Below are 14,584 nucleotides of genomic sequence, written 5' to 3'. Positions count from 1 at the left end.
TAAGAAGATCATCTACAAGCTTCTTCCATTTCTTCAGTAATTATTACATCCAAGTTCTTCCAAATGAAACCATTTGTATCCCTGCCCATGGCAGGGGGCATTGGAATTAGATGATCTTTAAGGTCCCTTCCAACCCAAACCATTCTATGATTTAACAGGGTTCAGAAGTTCCATTTTCTCATACACATTCCTAGATTTTTTAAAAATTGGCCTTGCTCTTTTGTTTCTCTCTTAAAGCTGCACCTGAAGTTGTATTGACCCTTGCATGAAAGGCACTTCTGCATGATTACCCATTTAAATTTCTTACACATGTAGGTGAAATGTCAAGCCCAATGGGGATATAATTTAATTCTTGTGCTTTGAGATGACTAATAAGAGGTTTATTGACCATCTGAGAAAACAAACTTTTGTTTGTTAGTGAACACAAATCAAGAAAGTGATATATGTGTTCAAAAAGCCATTTCTGAAACTGTGAACTAGTCAGTAGTACTTAGTCTTTGATGATACTTAGTCATCCAGTATCCTATTCTTTCCTCCACTTGTTCAATGTTGTTCTTTCAAATAGCTCCTGTTCTATTGTAGGCTGTTCAACAAGCTTACTCTTCTGTTTCTTGGGTGTAAGGGTTAAATCTGGGTTGGCCAAGGTAGGCCTGAAAGATTAGGAAATTCTCTCTCCAGATGTGGCAAAGGATATGAAGTCTGTTGAAAAATGTAAATAGATTTCAGATCAGAGCTGGTTTCACCTAACAAAGACTTGACATATGGGAGAAAGGTCACAAGGAAAAGAGAGTTTCCATGTAAACATATTTGAGCAAAGAAGGATTTAAATGCAATTGCGCAGCCTTTCTGGAAATGTACCAAGATGATAAATATCCTCCTAAAAGCAAATAACTAAGGTTCTCTTACCTGTGAAAATTGAGAGGACACCAGAACCATTCTATTCTAAGGGAAGCCATCCTTCTTCAGATATGTGGAAGCCAACTCTGTTTTTTGATTCCTGGGTTATTTGAATTGGCAACCAGACTAGCTCATCAAATGAAAAGTTTGGAAAAGGAAATATTTTACCAGATTTCCTTACTTTGAAGACTGTGGCTGCAGTCCTGGAGAACAAGGTATTGAAACAAGCTGGAGACAGAGCTGAGTGGACAGCAAATGCCCAAGTGATCTCTCCAAAATCTGAACCTGCTATTCCAAGGACAATATTGCTTTAAAATTTCCTGAACCCACTTTTACCCAGCTTGTAGTTGCGAATTTCTAAGAGATCTGATGATTTTTGTGTGACAGGCCAAAATATGTTCCTCTGTCACATAAAAGTGAGTCCTTCAGTGTATGATACCTGGAGATGTGTTGCCTCAGAGCAACTTCCTAGAGAGGTATGGAAACCTATGGAATAGCTGCCCTGTTTCCTAGACCTTTTTTGTTATTTTTTTTCTCCATTTTTATCCCTTTTCCTTTCTGTGCAGAGTTCTTGCTAAACTATTTCTGTTTAACACTCAAGATTTAGGCACTAATTGACCTAATCATAGAAAGGTGCTTTTTAAAAAAATTCTACCTCCTCTGTTCTTTCTGTAGCTGAACTGATGTGCTTGGATTCTCCCACAAGAAAGCTTTTGAAGTGAGAAAGACTCCTCTAACTCAAAAGGGAAGTAGTGTTTCTTTCAGAGGAAAGAACCCAGGCTGAGAGTAAGAGGAGTTGAGGAGGACTGTTTTGCCAAAACTGAGTAACTTCAGTTTGTTTCTCAATGTACCATTTTAATTCAGCAAAAATGAAGGGACTGTATTGGCCCAAACTTGAAAACAAATTACCAGGGAGACAAAAAGTACCCTCTTGCTGCAGGTCTCAGTAGGTTTTTTTTTTGGGGGGTGGGGGTGGGGTGGTGGTGGTGGTGGTGGTGGTTTGTTTGGGTTTTTTTTCCCTATTTCAGTAAATCTCAACGTGGGGAAGATGCTACAGACAGCTTAGGTCTACTTGGGAAAACAAGAGGTCAATTATCTTACATTTCTGTTCTTCCACGCCCCGGTGAAAATTACCACGATCTGTAGCCTAATAGCTAATCCTACTTACAAAACTCAGAAAATCTTTTTCTCCAAACTTTATTCCAAATTTCTCAAAAAATATGATTCCACATTTTTAGGTTAAGGTCCAAAAACTGCATTAGGGTAATTAGAGAGGTTCAGAATACATTTTATAGTATAGAAATAATTTCTTTAACATAAATCAGTCCTCTCTTTCATTCAGCTTTATGCCTGTGATTTGTGTTTCATGTTTTGTTCTAGTGAACTGTTTATAATATCAGTTGAATGTTTGTGTTTCATGGAGGTAAATATGCACCCATAATGATGGAAATTTTGTTATACAGGACTATGAAGAAAATGCAAAAAAAAAAAAAGAAATCAACAAGAATTCCAATGAAGCTATTATACTCTCATGGGAAATCTGAGTATACCTCCTTTACTGTCAGTTCCCATTTCTTATTTTGGAGAGTTGTTCTGTATTTGTAAAGTTTGAGTACACAGTATAAATTGTTACAGGTCCTGACAGATGAGCTTGGTTTCTACCGCCCAGTAGTACCAATATACTAGCTCTTGCAAAATCCCATTAAGCTCAGCAGGATGTATAATTTCTGCAACAAGGTCAAGTGAAATCTGTCTTGTAACGTAGCAGAATCCTGGCAACACTGGGAATGGGCTATCACCAGTTGTCTCTTCTAGCATCAGTGCACCAAGAAAGTCTTTTATGTCCAAACCCAGACTCCAGTCTTCCACTTTCTGCTGAGTATTACAAACTCAAACTGTGTCAGATACATGAGGCTAATGAATACAAGGAAAAAAGGAGCTGAACTCTCTTCCATGCAGAGGAAGATGTAAGGGTAGCCCCTTGCTTTTTACTGTTTATACATTTTACCAAATGACTCAATCCAGTATGTATAAACCAGGAGCTAGGACTCCTCTTCACATGAGAGTGCGTTCCTCCCTTGGCCATAGAGGTAAAACTCCTCTTGCTTTTGTGTGTGCTCTCTCACCCTCTGACCTCATGACTCTTGCATTTCTGTCTGTGCAGTGGCTTGACTTCAATGGGAAGGGTGAGAAGCAACTCCATTCTGGTTTTGTCCATACTTCATGGGAACTGGGGAAGTGGGCTTATGCCCCTCAGGTGGGGAGAGACATGAATGCACGTTTCCCATTTCCTGGACATGTGCTCTGACAATTAAGCTATGTGCTAGAGGCAGCACTCATCTTAATCAACTGTTTTTCAAAGGGACTCTGACTCAATACTATATATAGGTTTTCGGAGTGCTTTAAGCGTACCTATTGGATTAGACCTGCTAGGGGATTTAGATATGTGAATATTTAGTTTGTGAATCTCTTAATGTCCTTAGGTAAGGAGATGTCCTAACCAGGTTGCTTAGTTAAAACGAGGCATAAGCTTCTACAGGGAAGGTCATAGCTAAAATTTGGGTACTCAGGACAGTTTTTCTGGACAAAAATGTACATATTATGAGTATGGTTGTATTTAATTAGGTAAATAAAGTTTTTTATTAATTGTTTTGTTCACAAAGTATCTAAATTCTGCCTGAACTGAAATTTAAGTCCATTCCTGAATCTGGACCTCACTGTGTTCTTTGTCTTCTGTACTTGTCTAAAAATATTGTTGTGTACTTGTTAAAGATTTTATGTTTATATACAACTTATTCTAAGAGTATTCAAACTAATGTAAAATAAATAAAAAGCCTCCCTGTTAGGCTGGATCTCATTTCCAGGAGGGATACTTCGTAACTGCAACATTTTCCACTGAGATTATGTTTGTTTTTACCTGTTACACATTTCTCTCTAGGGATGATAGAGTATTTTTTTTCTAATTATCTAGATGTAAATTATGAAGTTAGGTATTATTTGAACATTGTGATTCATAGGAATCATTATATAATGTATCTTGAAGACATGGAATCAAAAATGCTATTTAAAGAATGTTATTGGTATAACATTCCTGAGTTTCTCACCTTTTTCTTCTCTAATTTTCCAATGCAGATAACAATACCCAGACCTTCAGTGGCATCCACACAGTCTGCTTCAGAGAGCTTTCATTATGGCCACCAGCTAGAGAAAAGAGAGCAGGATGCTCAGTCTGTGGAACACACTGCGGAACTTTCCTCTCCAAAGGAAAGTTTGCCAGGTTTGGTTGTGACAGAAGACATGCTTCCAGCTAGTGCCAGCAGACCAGATTTGGTACCTAATATCAGCCAAGAGGTGCTTGACAGGGAAGGACTTGTCAAAGAATGTGTCAACATCCTGGACTGTGGCCAAAAGGACCTACCTGAACAACATAGTGGGATACAGGAAGAGAAAGAACTTGAAAATACTCCTGCAGAGGAGGCTGAGGAAGAAAGGCTTCCAGCAGTTTCAGAGGACGCCATTGAAATACTAAGCAAAGAACAGAATTCCTCTTTGCCAGGAAACTCAAAATCTGCAGAGGAAGAACCTCTAATGAATACTGAAGCTGCTGAAGAATCAAAGCCAAGGCCCGTCTGTTTGGTGCCAAATCAAGATGAGGTTCTGAAGTCGATAGCACCTAAAACATCGGAATTGTCTCCCTCAAGACTTACCAAACCACATGTTAGTAGACAGGCAAGCAAAATAGCACCAGTTCAGGAAAATGGTTTTCATTCTAATAAGGAAGAAGTCCATACCCAAGACTTGAAATGCCACCAAGTGGCCCTTACTACTTTTTTGCACCAGGAGGACAAAAAAGAGAAAAATGCTCCCAGAAATGGAGAGTTATTCCACTGCATTTCAGAAAATGAGAATCCTCATCGATCTAAGAAGGACTTAGTTAAATCTCCTTTTGTATTCAGGCAGAGCCGAATCCCAGTTTTAGCACAAGAGATAGACTCAACGTCAGAGTCCTCTTCTCCTGTTTCAGCAAAGGAAAAGCTGCTTCTAAAAAAGGCTCATCAGACAGACTTGGTCAGACTACTTATGGAAAAGAGACAGCTCAAATTTTTCCTTGGTGACCTCTCAAGTGCCTCTGATAAGTCACTGGAGGAAAAAATGGCTGCTACTCCAGTACCGTTTTCCGAGGATGATGTCTTATCCTCATTTTCTAGATTGACACTGGACTCTCATTTCAGCAAGCAGACAGAAGATAGCTCTTTATCTCCAAGCAGCCCTCAGTCCAGAAAAAGCAAGATTCCAAGGCCAGTGTCCTGGGCAACCACTGATCAAGTCACCAGTTCAAGTTCAGCTCAGTTCTTTCCTCGGCCACCACCAGGAAAACCACCTACTAGACCTGGGGTAGAAGCTAGGTAATGCAGAGAAAATAGAAGTAGGCTTTCAGGTTGAAAATAGATTTGAGCTAGAAGGCAGTTACTATGCAGTATGTAATCCTGTAGAAGTTCCATCCTTTAACTAATTTTTTAAAAATGCTGGGCTTCAATTCTCTGAGAAATCTTACATTGTTGGAGAACGAACGAGGAGAGGCTGTTACACAAGAATGAGCCTGCTTCACCGTTAAACCTTATACATCAATAGAGGTGTATTCAATATTTTGAAACCTGTCAATCTATAACTAAATCTTTACACTTTAAAAAAAATGAGGGGTGACTTTTCCAGAACTGTTGATTATTCACAAACCCAGAGAAATCAATAGGATCTGTCATATCCAGCCCCTTTGAAAATTAAACTGTTCTTATTGTAGGCATCTTAAGTATTTGGGTTTGGAGATTCCAGCCATCAGTATTGAGTTAGTTAGCTATGCTCAGATCATGGCTAAGTAAAAACAACTAATTAAAGGAGGGCAGAGTGAATTCCAGAAGCCTCCCTTTGCATATTCTATATACAGACAACCACGATCTAGTTTCTTCAGTGCCTACATTACCAGGATAAGGAGAATTTTGATACAGTAGTGCGAAATCCTCTGAAGGAAGTTGTGGTGTGCCTTGTCATCCCTTAAAGTTGTGTATAGGAGTGTATTGATGGTGTGCAGGAATGGATGTACCCCTCCAAAACAGAGGCGATAAGCACTGTTCTTCAGTTCACTTCCAGCACCACCAGGAAATTTCAGTTATCCTGTAAACACTTAGGCTGTTTATGTGAGTGAGTGTATGCAAATAAAAATACTGTGTTGATTTGAACAATACAGAAGCCAAAGCCTAGATCCAAACACCTCTACCTTATAGGAAGGTTCAGCTCCAGATGTCTGTTCTGCAATGTAAGCTCATCCCTAGTTTCCAGTGATACTGTGTTTCTATATGAAATTTAGTGAATAGATGGGAACAGAAATAATCTTTCTTCATTTCTTCTTAAGGTTACGCAGATACAGAGTCCTAGGGAGTAGCAGCTCGGACTCAGATCTTATCTCTCGTCTGGCTCAAATCCTACAGAATGGATCTCAAAGACCAAGGAGTTCTACGCAGTGTAAGAGTCCAGGATCTCCACATAGTCCAAAAACACCACCCAAAAGCCCTGTCATCCCCCGACGCAGTCCCAGTGCCTCCCCTAGGAGCTCTTCTTTACCCCGTACTGCCAGTTCTTCCCCGTCCCGGGCTGGGAGACCCCATCATGATCAGAGGAGTTCATCCCCACATCTTGGGAGGAGTAAATCACCTCCTAGCCATTCAGGCTCCTCATCTTCTAGGAGATCCTGCCAACAAGAGCACTGCTGCAACAAACCAAGCAAGAATGGTCTGAAAGGATCTGGCAGTTCCTTCCACCATTCCCCAAACACTAAGACTCCCACAGGAAAGAGCAAATCAACCACTAAGCTTAGCAGATAGGAACTGGGCCTTGACAGGTATAAAGCCTCCTCCTAAATCTGATGCATGTTGTGTCTGTGTACTGTGTATTTAAAAAAATAATCCAAAAAAGTATATTAAAAAAAAAAAAAGGTGTTGAATCTGCGCTTTTTAAAGAAAGTACGCATCATAAACTATTCATGAGAAAGCATACTGTGTAAATAAGTGGCCAGGCATTGCCTAAGATCAGGCAGCAAGCAGATCTGCAAGAGGGGAAGTAGAAGCCAGGATAATAATGACTAGGTAGTCAAAGAGGTGCAATGTATAAAGAGTAAAAAATATCTCTGGGGTGAGTGTTTTAAAAGGGTATTTTTTTCTATGTTTTTAGTTTACCTAGCTAGAAGATTTGGCCTAATAATTTAAGGCCTTACATACTCAAGGAGTGTGTAAGAAAACCTGAAACATTTTTTTCCCAAAATGACATCACCACTTGGGAGATAAGTACTGCTCAAGCATGTCTCTGCAGTTTTAAAAAAGCACACAATTTAGAAGACGATGGTATTTCTACCTTATAAGTCTCTTCCATTTTGAGCTGCACACATCTCTGAGTCACTCAGTGCTCGTCTTGTCCCCTACCTACCATGGCACAGATTTTTTACCTAAGGAAGTATCATATACCTTGCCCCTTCTTGACACTGATGACATTTTAAAAATTAACATTTGCCAAGATTTTTTATAACTATATTCTTTAGAAATTTGTTTAGTACTAATTAGGATCCAAGAAGCTAATTCTCAGTTCTGTACCATACACTTCTTCGGGAGTCATAGTGGGGTTCTTCAAACCATGTTCAGTAGAATTTGGAAAAGCATTCCTGTCTAGGAAACGAGAGGAAGGAGGAGATGTCTGCACTTCACTTGAATGTTGCAGATTTACAATGAATTGCAATGTATGTTAGAAAATAAGTTAGAAAACAGAAGTACCTTTTTTCCCTTAACTCAACTGCAAAAAGAACCCTTGTTACTGCTGGCTTTTGTTTTTCCATTAGTTATGGATCACTTAAAACACGGATCTTACCGTGCAGAGATGATTACCGACCAAGATTTGCTTTTTTGGTAATTTGTTTTATAAAAACATGAAAGATGAAACAGAGATGAGGAGATTGTCTACTTCATGAACTTGGTAGGTTATCGGTGACAGAAATACACTTACAAAATCTGGGTAAGAATATTAGTCATCAAAGCCAAATATACAGAAAGCAATCTGAGATATTTTTTATGTTGGATTCTTGTCATTCTTTTGCCCAAATGCTTTTTTGATAGCCAAGCTTTGTTGTCGGTCAGTAAAGTCCATGGTGTCCAATTCCTCCAACTTTGTTTGGTACTTACTTAATAATCTCTTGTGCTCTACAGGATCTCTGTAGGGAACGTAACGGTACAGCACCTTTTGCTATATTCAGAAGAGAATAATGGGTCAGAATAGTAACACACAAGAACGCAAACCTGAGAAGGATGCAGCCAGTTCTCCCTAATTATTCCTGTTGTGGGGATGCTGGATGCATAGGAGACTTGTCAGTTACTGATCTGCTTGCTGTAGTCATATGCCTCTCCAGTCAGCATCCGTGCTTTTTTATTTAACCTCTGCCAAATGAATACCTTTGGATTAAAAAGGGAATATTTTGTCTCTGAGCTAACACATTCTAATGCTGCATTAAAGCTGCCCTGGAGCTGCACTGAATTTCACTTGCTTTGTCAGACTATGTTGGTTTTTTTTTTCTTTTCTTACTATGAATATGTATATTGTTTCCCATATGTAATGTAGCACAGTGTGGAACCTTAATTTCATTCAGGTTTCAAGCACTACAGATGAATGCAATAGGTAGGGTATACCTGCTTTTTCTGAAGAAACTGTACCATTGGAAAGTCCTATTCCTTTGTATTATATTGTATAATAGGTGCTATACCAATAATTGCATGTCCTCATGGTAAATTATATAATATAAATATTTATATATACATATATGTATATGCTTATATAAACTCATTCTTTCTCATTTTTCATTTGTAATTTATGGACCACAAATAATACAGTTCCCTTTCTGTCAGTTCCTGAATATTCTTAGCATTGCATCTTCTATCCCCCCCCCCCCCAATTTCTGGAATGCACAAATTCTAATAGCCTTTATGCCTTGGTACAAGATTGAAGGACTGCTGATTTCTCAACCAGCCAATGTTTTGTCTTGCAGTTTGCTTTTTGGCTTTATAATTTTGTGTGTGCATTTGCATATGGAACAAGAACAGAGACTCAAAGGTATTTTTATTTTTGATTACAAATAGTGGTTACTCATTTTTATTTCATAATGTGAGTTCTTAATTGTTATGAATGCTCGTCATATAGGAGCAGTGACAGTCAATGAATACCTAACAGATGAATGTGACAACAACCAATTCCATCTTTTCCTTCCTGTTTTCCTCATGTTTCCTTACGGTATACCATAAAGAGAATTTGGTCCCATTGTGATATTTTTGCCCTGGGCACTGCTGGAATTATTTGTTAAGGTGGTGTGGCAGCCTATGATTATTTTTCCTTCCCTCTCCCTTATTTCTGAAAAGCATTTATTATGGTCTTGTAAGCTTATTCCTACATTAACATGGTCAGTTCTAATCGGTACCAACTTTATGCATCCTTGCCTGAAATGCTGAAGTTGAGGTGTTTATATTTTCTCTCCAGTGTAGCAGGATCCAGAAACAGGTAGTTGCTTTACAGGTGAGAAAGAATATAACACCTAAGGATTTTTTTATGCTGTCTTCAAAGTACAGACTTGTCTGTTGTTACACATCACTATGTAAAATAAATCAATGCTGTAGAAATTCACTTGTACTTGAACTACTTGCCAATGTAAAAATGGTAAACTATGCCAAAAGGGAGAAAGAGATATCTATTGTGATTGATGACCCAGGCTTCTTTCAGTGCAGAAAAAGGTAAAAGGACTGTATGTCCCCAGTTGCTTTTTGCTGTGGATTCAACAGGAGCTACTGAGAAAATCATGAAGATATGAATGGAGGAGTGATTGTGAATAACTTATCTTGAACTACCCGCTCTTCTGGAGTTTTTTATTGCTTGATACCCTCCCCCCAAAAGTTTACAGAATTGCTTACTATAGTCTAATGTAGCAATCAGTTAATGTAGTTAGGTAATGGTCAGCTGATCAGCTCTTACATAAATATTAGCTTAATATTTCTAGAGGGCTTGTATAATCATCAAGAACTCTGTAAGCTTCAATATTTGAATATGCAACTGACTGCATAAAAACACCAATGTACATGTGTGTGGCCCTTGTGCACAGTGTGGGTGAATGGTTTACGGAGGGTTATCTGCAACAAGTTTTCAGGGATGGGGGAAGATTTTTCTCCATTGTACAAAATGGTTACTGTTATTCTGCATAGCACGCAGCAGCTTACACAAGGATTTTAGCTGGGAAACAATATAATTAAAGGAGCTGTTGCTTTGTCCTCTTCAAGCCTCCATTTCTTTGGAGAGCAATGCAATGGAGCCATGACATGTAGCAGATGCAGATGCTGCACACGCATTTCCTCTTTATGGTGTTTCCTGCGTTGTGGCCAGCACTTTGGAGCATTTTTTAGAGAAACTGAGGCATGAAGCCCTTAAACTAAAATAGAACTTGAAAAGACTGAACATTTCACACAGACTTTTGTGCTGCAATATTGTGTGGTATAATGAATCTAAGTTGCAACCTCAAAAATCTATATTAATATTAATAAACCTCATTATTAATTACAAATGCCAATTACTACTTAAGTAAAAACCTGTTAGAAGTAATAGAAGGTGTGATACAGTAGAGCAACACTGGCAAGTTGTATGATGCTAGGCACCTATCTACTACTTGAGCAGGATCAGTAAGCATAGAAAATTTCACTGCTCAGAGGCAGGAGCAATATGAGGTCTTAACTGCTAGTTATATACAATTATTCAGAAGGCAGACCCCTGGGGAGTGACACGAGGCATTCATTATAGCCACCAGCCATGTCCTGTCTTGGGAAATCTGGACATATTCTTGCCTTGAAGTCTGCATGTTTAAGATCAAGCTTTCTTGCATACCTCACTAAACAGTCTTGATGTAAAAAGGAGGATCTGGTCCTATATATTTAAAAATAGCTTGAAATATTTTTCATCTGAAAAAGACTTGCAAGAGCTCTATCATTTACAATTTGTAGTATTACGGTATTAACTATAGCTGGGAAAACACAATTTTGATTTTATATATATAAATACGTATTTGTAAATAAGTGTATCTGTATATACACTTATATAGATACTGTATATTATATAGAAACATATATACATACATATGTGTGTATATACATATAGATAGGAACAGTCTCAGCTATTGCATCCTGTTTACTGGAATTCATTTGCCAGGGTGAGCCGAGGCCTGTTTTGCTTTGATTTGCTCTGATCTCCTCTTCATCTGCTGTAATTTTGCTATGCCCTAATTCTGATTCTGTCTTTTCCATATTACAAGGCCTGATCCTATAGTCCTACTTGGGCAAAACTCCCGTAAGTCCTTCTTATTGCAGTAACATTTATGCAATGGTTGACTGTAATGCTTCTAAAAAAATATTTTCTTTTTCTCTTCAATGAGAATGTAGACAAAGCCAGGCTTACAGTACAGACTCTTTCCTGTAAACAGAATTTTTCCGTAATGAATGGGACATTTTTGTGGAACTCTAAGAGGCATAATTTCTGGTAAGAAGAAAGTGATTATTCCAATTTCTTAAAAGGGTCTAACGGCAAATTAGGGATATGTGCCTCCAATTTTTATCTATATGTTAAATGAGAGAGGAATCTTCTGAAAAGGAATAGCAGAATAAGAGAGCTCCAAGTCAAATTGGTTTCTCATTATAGGCCTATAATATATTGATCCTAATTTTTTCCTGCAGGACTGATCCTGTGAGGTGACGAGAGCCATGCCTGTCTTTGTCAGTTCCAGTGAGCAAGGGGCTGCTTGGGTGTCTTAGGTGAACACCATGATTCCCTATGGCACATTGTCTGTATGCTTTTCCACTGTAAGGAGTGGTCAGAGAACTGTCAGCTATATCAATAAAAGCCTTGATGATTATCTATAATTCCTTTCTTCAACTGGTAAAAGCTTTCAATGCTTGTTCCTATTTCTGAAACTTGTGGAACAGTGCATAATATTTTTATTCTACTTCTTTTAGCTAATCAAGTAGGCAGTGAACTGAAGGGTTTTGTTTGCTGTTTTGCTTTTGGCTCACATGTCATTGGTTGCAATTGCTGCAATTTTCAGTAACTGGTAACGCTGGTAAAAGGAAGTGAGGTTCAGTGTTTTGACTACATGCAATACATAGGCATAGATCATACATTTCTTAGCTAATACATGCAAATTGCATAAACACGCACCTCACACAAGAATACCTCAGCTGTCTGCTTGAAGCCAGTCTTCCTTTGCCCTACATATAACATTTGTAAAAGAGAAATGATATAAAAGTCAGCCTGGATTGTGTAATAATTGACTGGAATTATTTTAAGATACTGTCAAATGCTGAAAAGTTTTATCACTCATTTTCCTGTGGTTTAAATAATCAGGCTTTTAAATATTAACCTTTGAGGTTTGGAGTTTTTTGGGGTTTTGTTTGGTTGTGGGTTTTGTTTTTTTTTTTTTTCTAAAGGAAAAATGCATAGGAGTATGTTGTTTTGAAGTCTAATGTATTAACTTGGCAATTATGCTAGCCAGACAGGTTTGAACATGTAGGCTGATTTTACTCTCAATTGTTGGTAACACATTCTCTCTTAACAGTAATAGTGACAAACCCAAACGTTAGCATATGTCACTTATGTATTTTGCTTCTGTTTCTCCTCTACATGAAGAGCTTGGATCCTTGGGAATTCTTGCTGTTCTTGTGCAGGTGAAACTTTCATTAAAATCAGTATAGGGTCTTGTTTTGTTGAGTTTTTTTCCCCTGCTTAGGGACTGAAGGAATAAACTCACTCTGTAAATATCATATTTGCAGTTGCTGTATTTTCAATTGGAAAAAGCTTATTTTTTATTACTATTATGACATGACATGCCTTTTGATCTCTACTTTTCTGTAAGAATTACTGCTGAGAGCTAGCTTTGGCCAAGAGTACGAAGTGGTTTCTTCTAAAACAATACCACAAGTGAGCTACGCATATGAGGTCCTGATCATCCACAACTATCTGCGGGAATTCAGCTGGAATTAATTTGAGTTACAGGTGTTTGTTTCCTTTTGAGATCACTTGATCTTTGACCTAACTTTTATATAAAGGCCCTATAATAACAGCAGACCAGGTTGCTCCAAAAGATACAGTATAATTAGTTTGGTCTGTCTGGCTTCAGATCCTTTTAAACCCGTATCTGCTGCATGGCAGGCAAGTTCCTAAAGGTTTGACAGAAGGTGAGGTGGGATTTTTTTTGGCTATTTCACATCTTTTTCCTCTGACTGGAGATCTGGATTGGTTGCCTAGCAGCCTTCTCTGCATCGTCTTTGCTTTCGTTGGCTAGAAAGCAAGATTTGAAAATCTTCCCCAGCTTCTAACTTTCTTTCTATAGAGTCAGCCCAGAGATGAGTTGCAGTGCTTGTGCTAACAGATGCCAATTTTCAAATGTTTTCCTATGAATATCCAAACTAGTAAATTAAGGATATCACCAACAATGCCTTCAGACAAGTACTGACTTTTTGAAGCTGCCAGCCAATGGCTGCTAATCTCAAATCTCTGGGCAACACCACAAAGAATGAAATCTGTGTATTAATTAAAAATACAATGTTGTCACCCCATAAGAAATTAAGTACTCGATAGTAAAATCTGCAGCATGATTAAATTAAGTGGAAAGTAGTTCCAAGATTGTTTGCTACCATTGAGGACAAATGTTGAGTCCTTCAAATTCTCTTGCTCAGTAATTGCAGTTCCCTTCCCCTTCTTGGAAATCTCCTAAGCCATTCTTTTCCTTTTAAGTTTGCTCAGGCACCCAAGAACATAAAGAGTTAATGCCCTTGTAACGGTCATTTGTACATAAAGTTGTAATTATTTATTTTCTCATTTGTACCATATCAAGGCTTTGTACAAGGTTTTAAGTTTTGTTTTCAAATTATTTTGTATTTTATTTTTATAAACTGGTTCTAAATAAAATATTCATTCAGCATGCAAAACTTCAATTCTTGATTGTGTTTGTATGATTTAATTATTTATAAAGCTTCAGTTGAATTTTTTCAATATTTTTTACTATTGTAACCCTGTACTTTAAATGGAGAAAGTGCTTTGACAGTGATTTTTTTTTTCTGTTACAAGAAAGCTAAAAGCACGTGTCTGTTGGTAGTACTGCAACATAAGTCAGATGTTCACATCGCAAGTCGGAATGACTGGATTAATGGAATTACTGATTTAGTAGGTTTGTGTGTTGTATATTAATAAGAACAGAAAAACTCAACTGGCCTCCTCAGAAACCTCCCTTTCTATTTGCTCTTGCTCTTATCCATACCGTCTGTATTCAGCCAAACAATAAATGATTGCCACAGCCAGATCAGATTGATTTTAGTAACAATATGGTGGATTCCAGCCTTGTCGTTCTGAAAAGCCAGTTACATTTTTTTTCTCCCCCCCCCCTCCCCCCCCCCCCAATTGTAATTTCTTATTTAGTCAGAAGCCACTGTAATTGATTGCTTTGGAGATGATCAGCTGTCTGGATGTAGTCACTGAGCTTTTACAGCCTCTTGAGGAGACCTGTCTCATCCTCTGTGCAATACACTTAAGTGGCAGATAGCAGAGAAATGAATGAACAGAAGTTGTTACTGAA

General features: G+C 38.1%; 1 protein-coding gene across 4 annotated transcripts in view; it reads left to right on the top strand.

The window, feature by feature from the left end:
• Nucleotides 1-12,400, top strand: part of TTBK2 (tau tubulin kinase 2) — a 110,495-nt gene extending 98,095 nt beyond the window's left edge. For all 4 annotated transcript variants that reach the window (XM_075502819.1, XM_075502815.1, XM_075502818.1 and 1 more), the window contains 2 exons: nt 4,030-5,303; nt 6,305-12,400. In XM_075502819.1, the coding sequence (XP_075358934.1) occupies nt 4,030-5,303; nt 6,305-6,773 (1,743 nt within the window). In that variant the 3' untranslated portion in view covers nt 6,774-12,400. The remainder of the gene's footprint in view (nt 1-4,029; nt 5,304-6,304) is intronic.
• The last annotated feature ends 2,184 nt before the right edge of the window (nt 12,401-14,584 follow it).

The sequence above is a fragment of the Mycteria americana genome, chromosome 5 (genome assembly GCF_035582795.1).
Source record: "Mycteria americana isolate JAX WOST 10 ecotype Jacksonville Zoo and Gardens chromosome 5, USCA_MyAme_1.0, whole genome shotgun sequence".
Classification (NCBI taxonomy): domain Eukaryota; kingdom Metazoa; phylum Chordata; class Aves; order Ciconiiformes; family Ciconiidae; genus Mycteria; species Mycteria americana.
The sequence above is the reverse complement of the archived record's forward strand: the minus strand, read 5'-3'. Positions and strand labels throughout refer to the sequence as shown.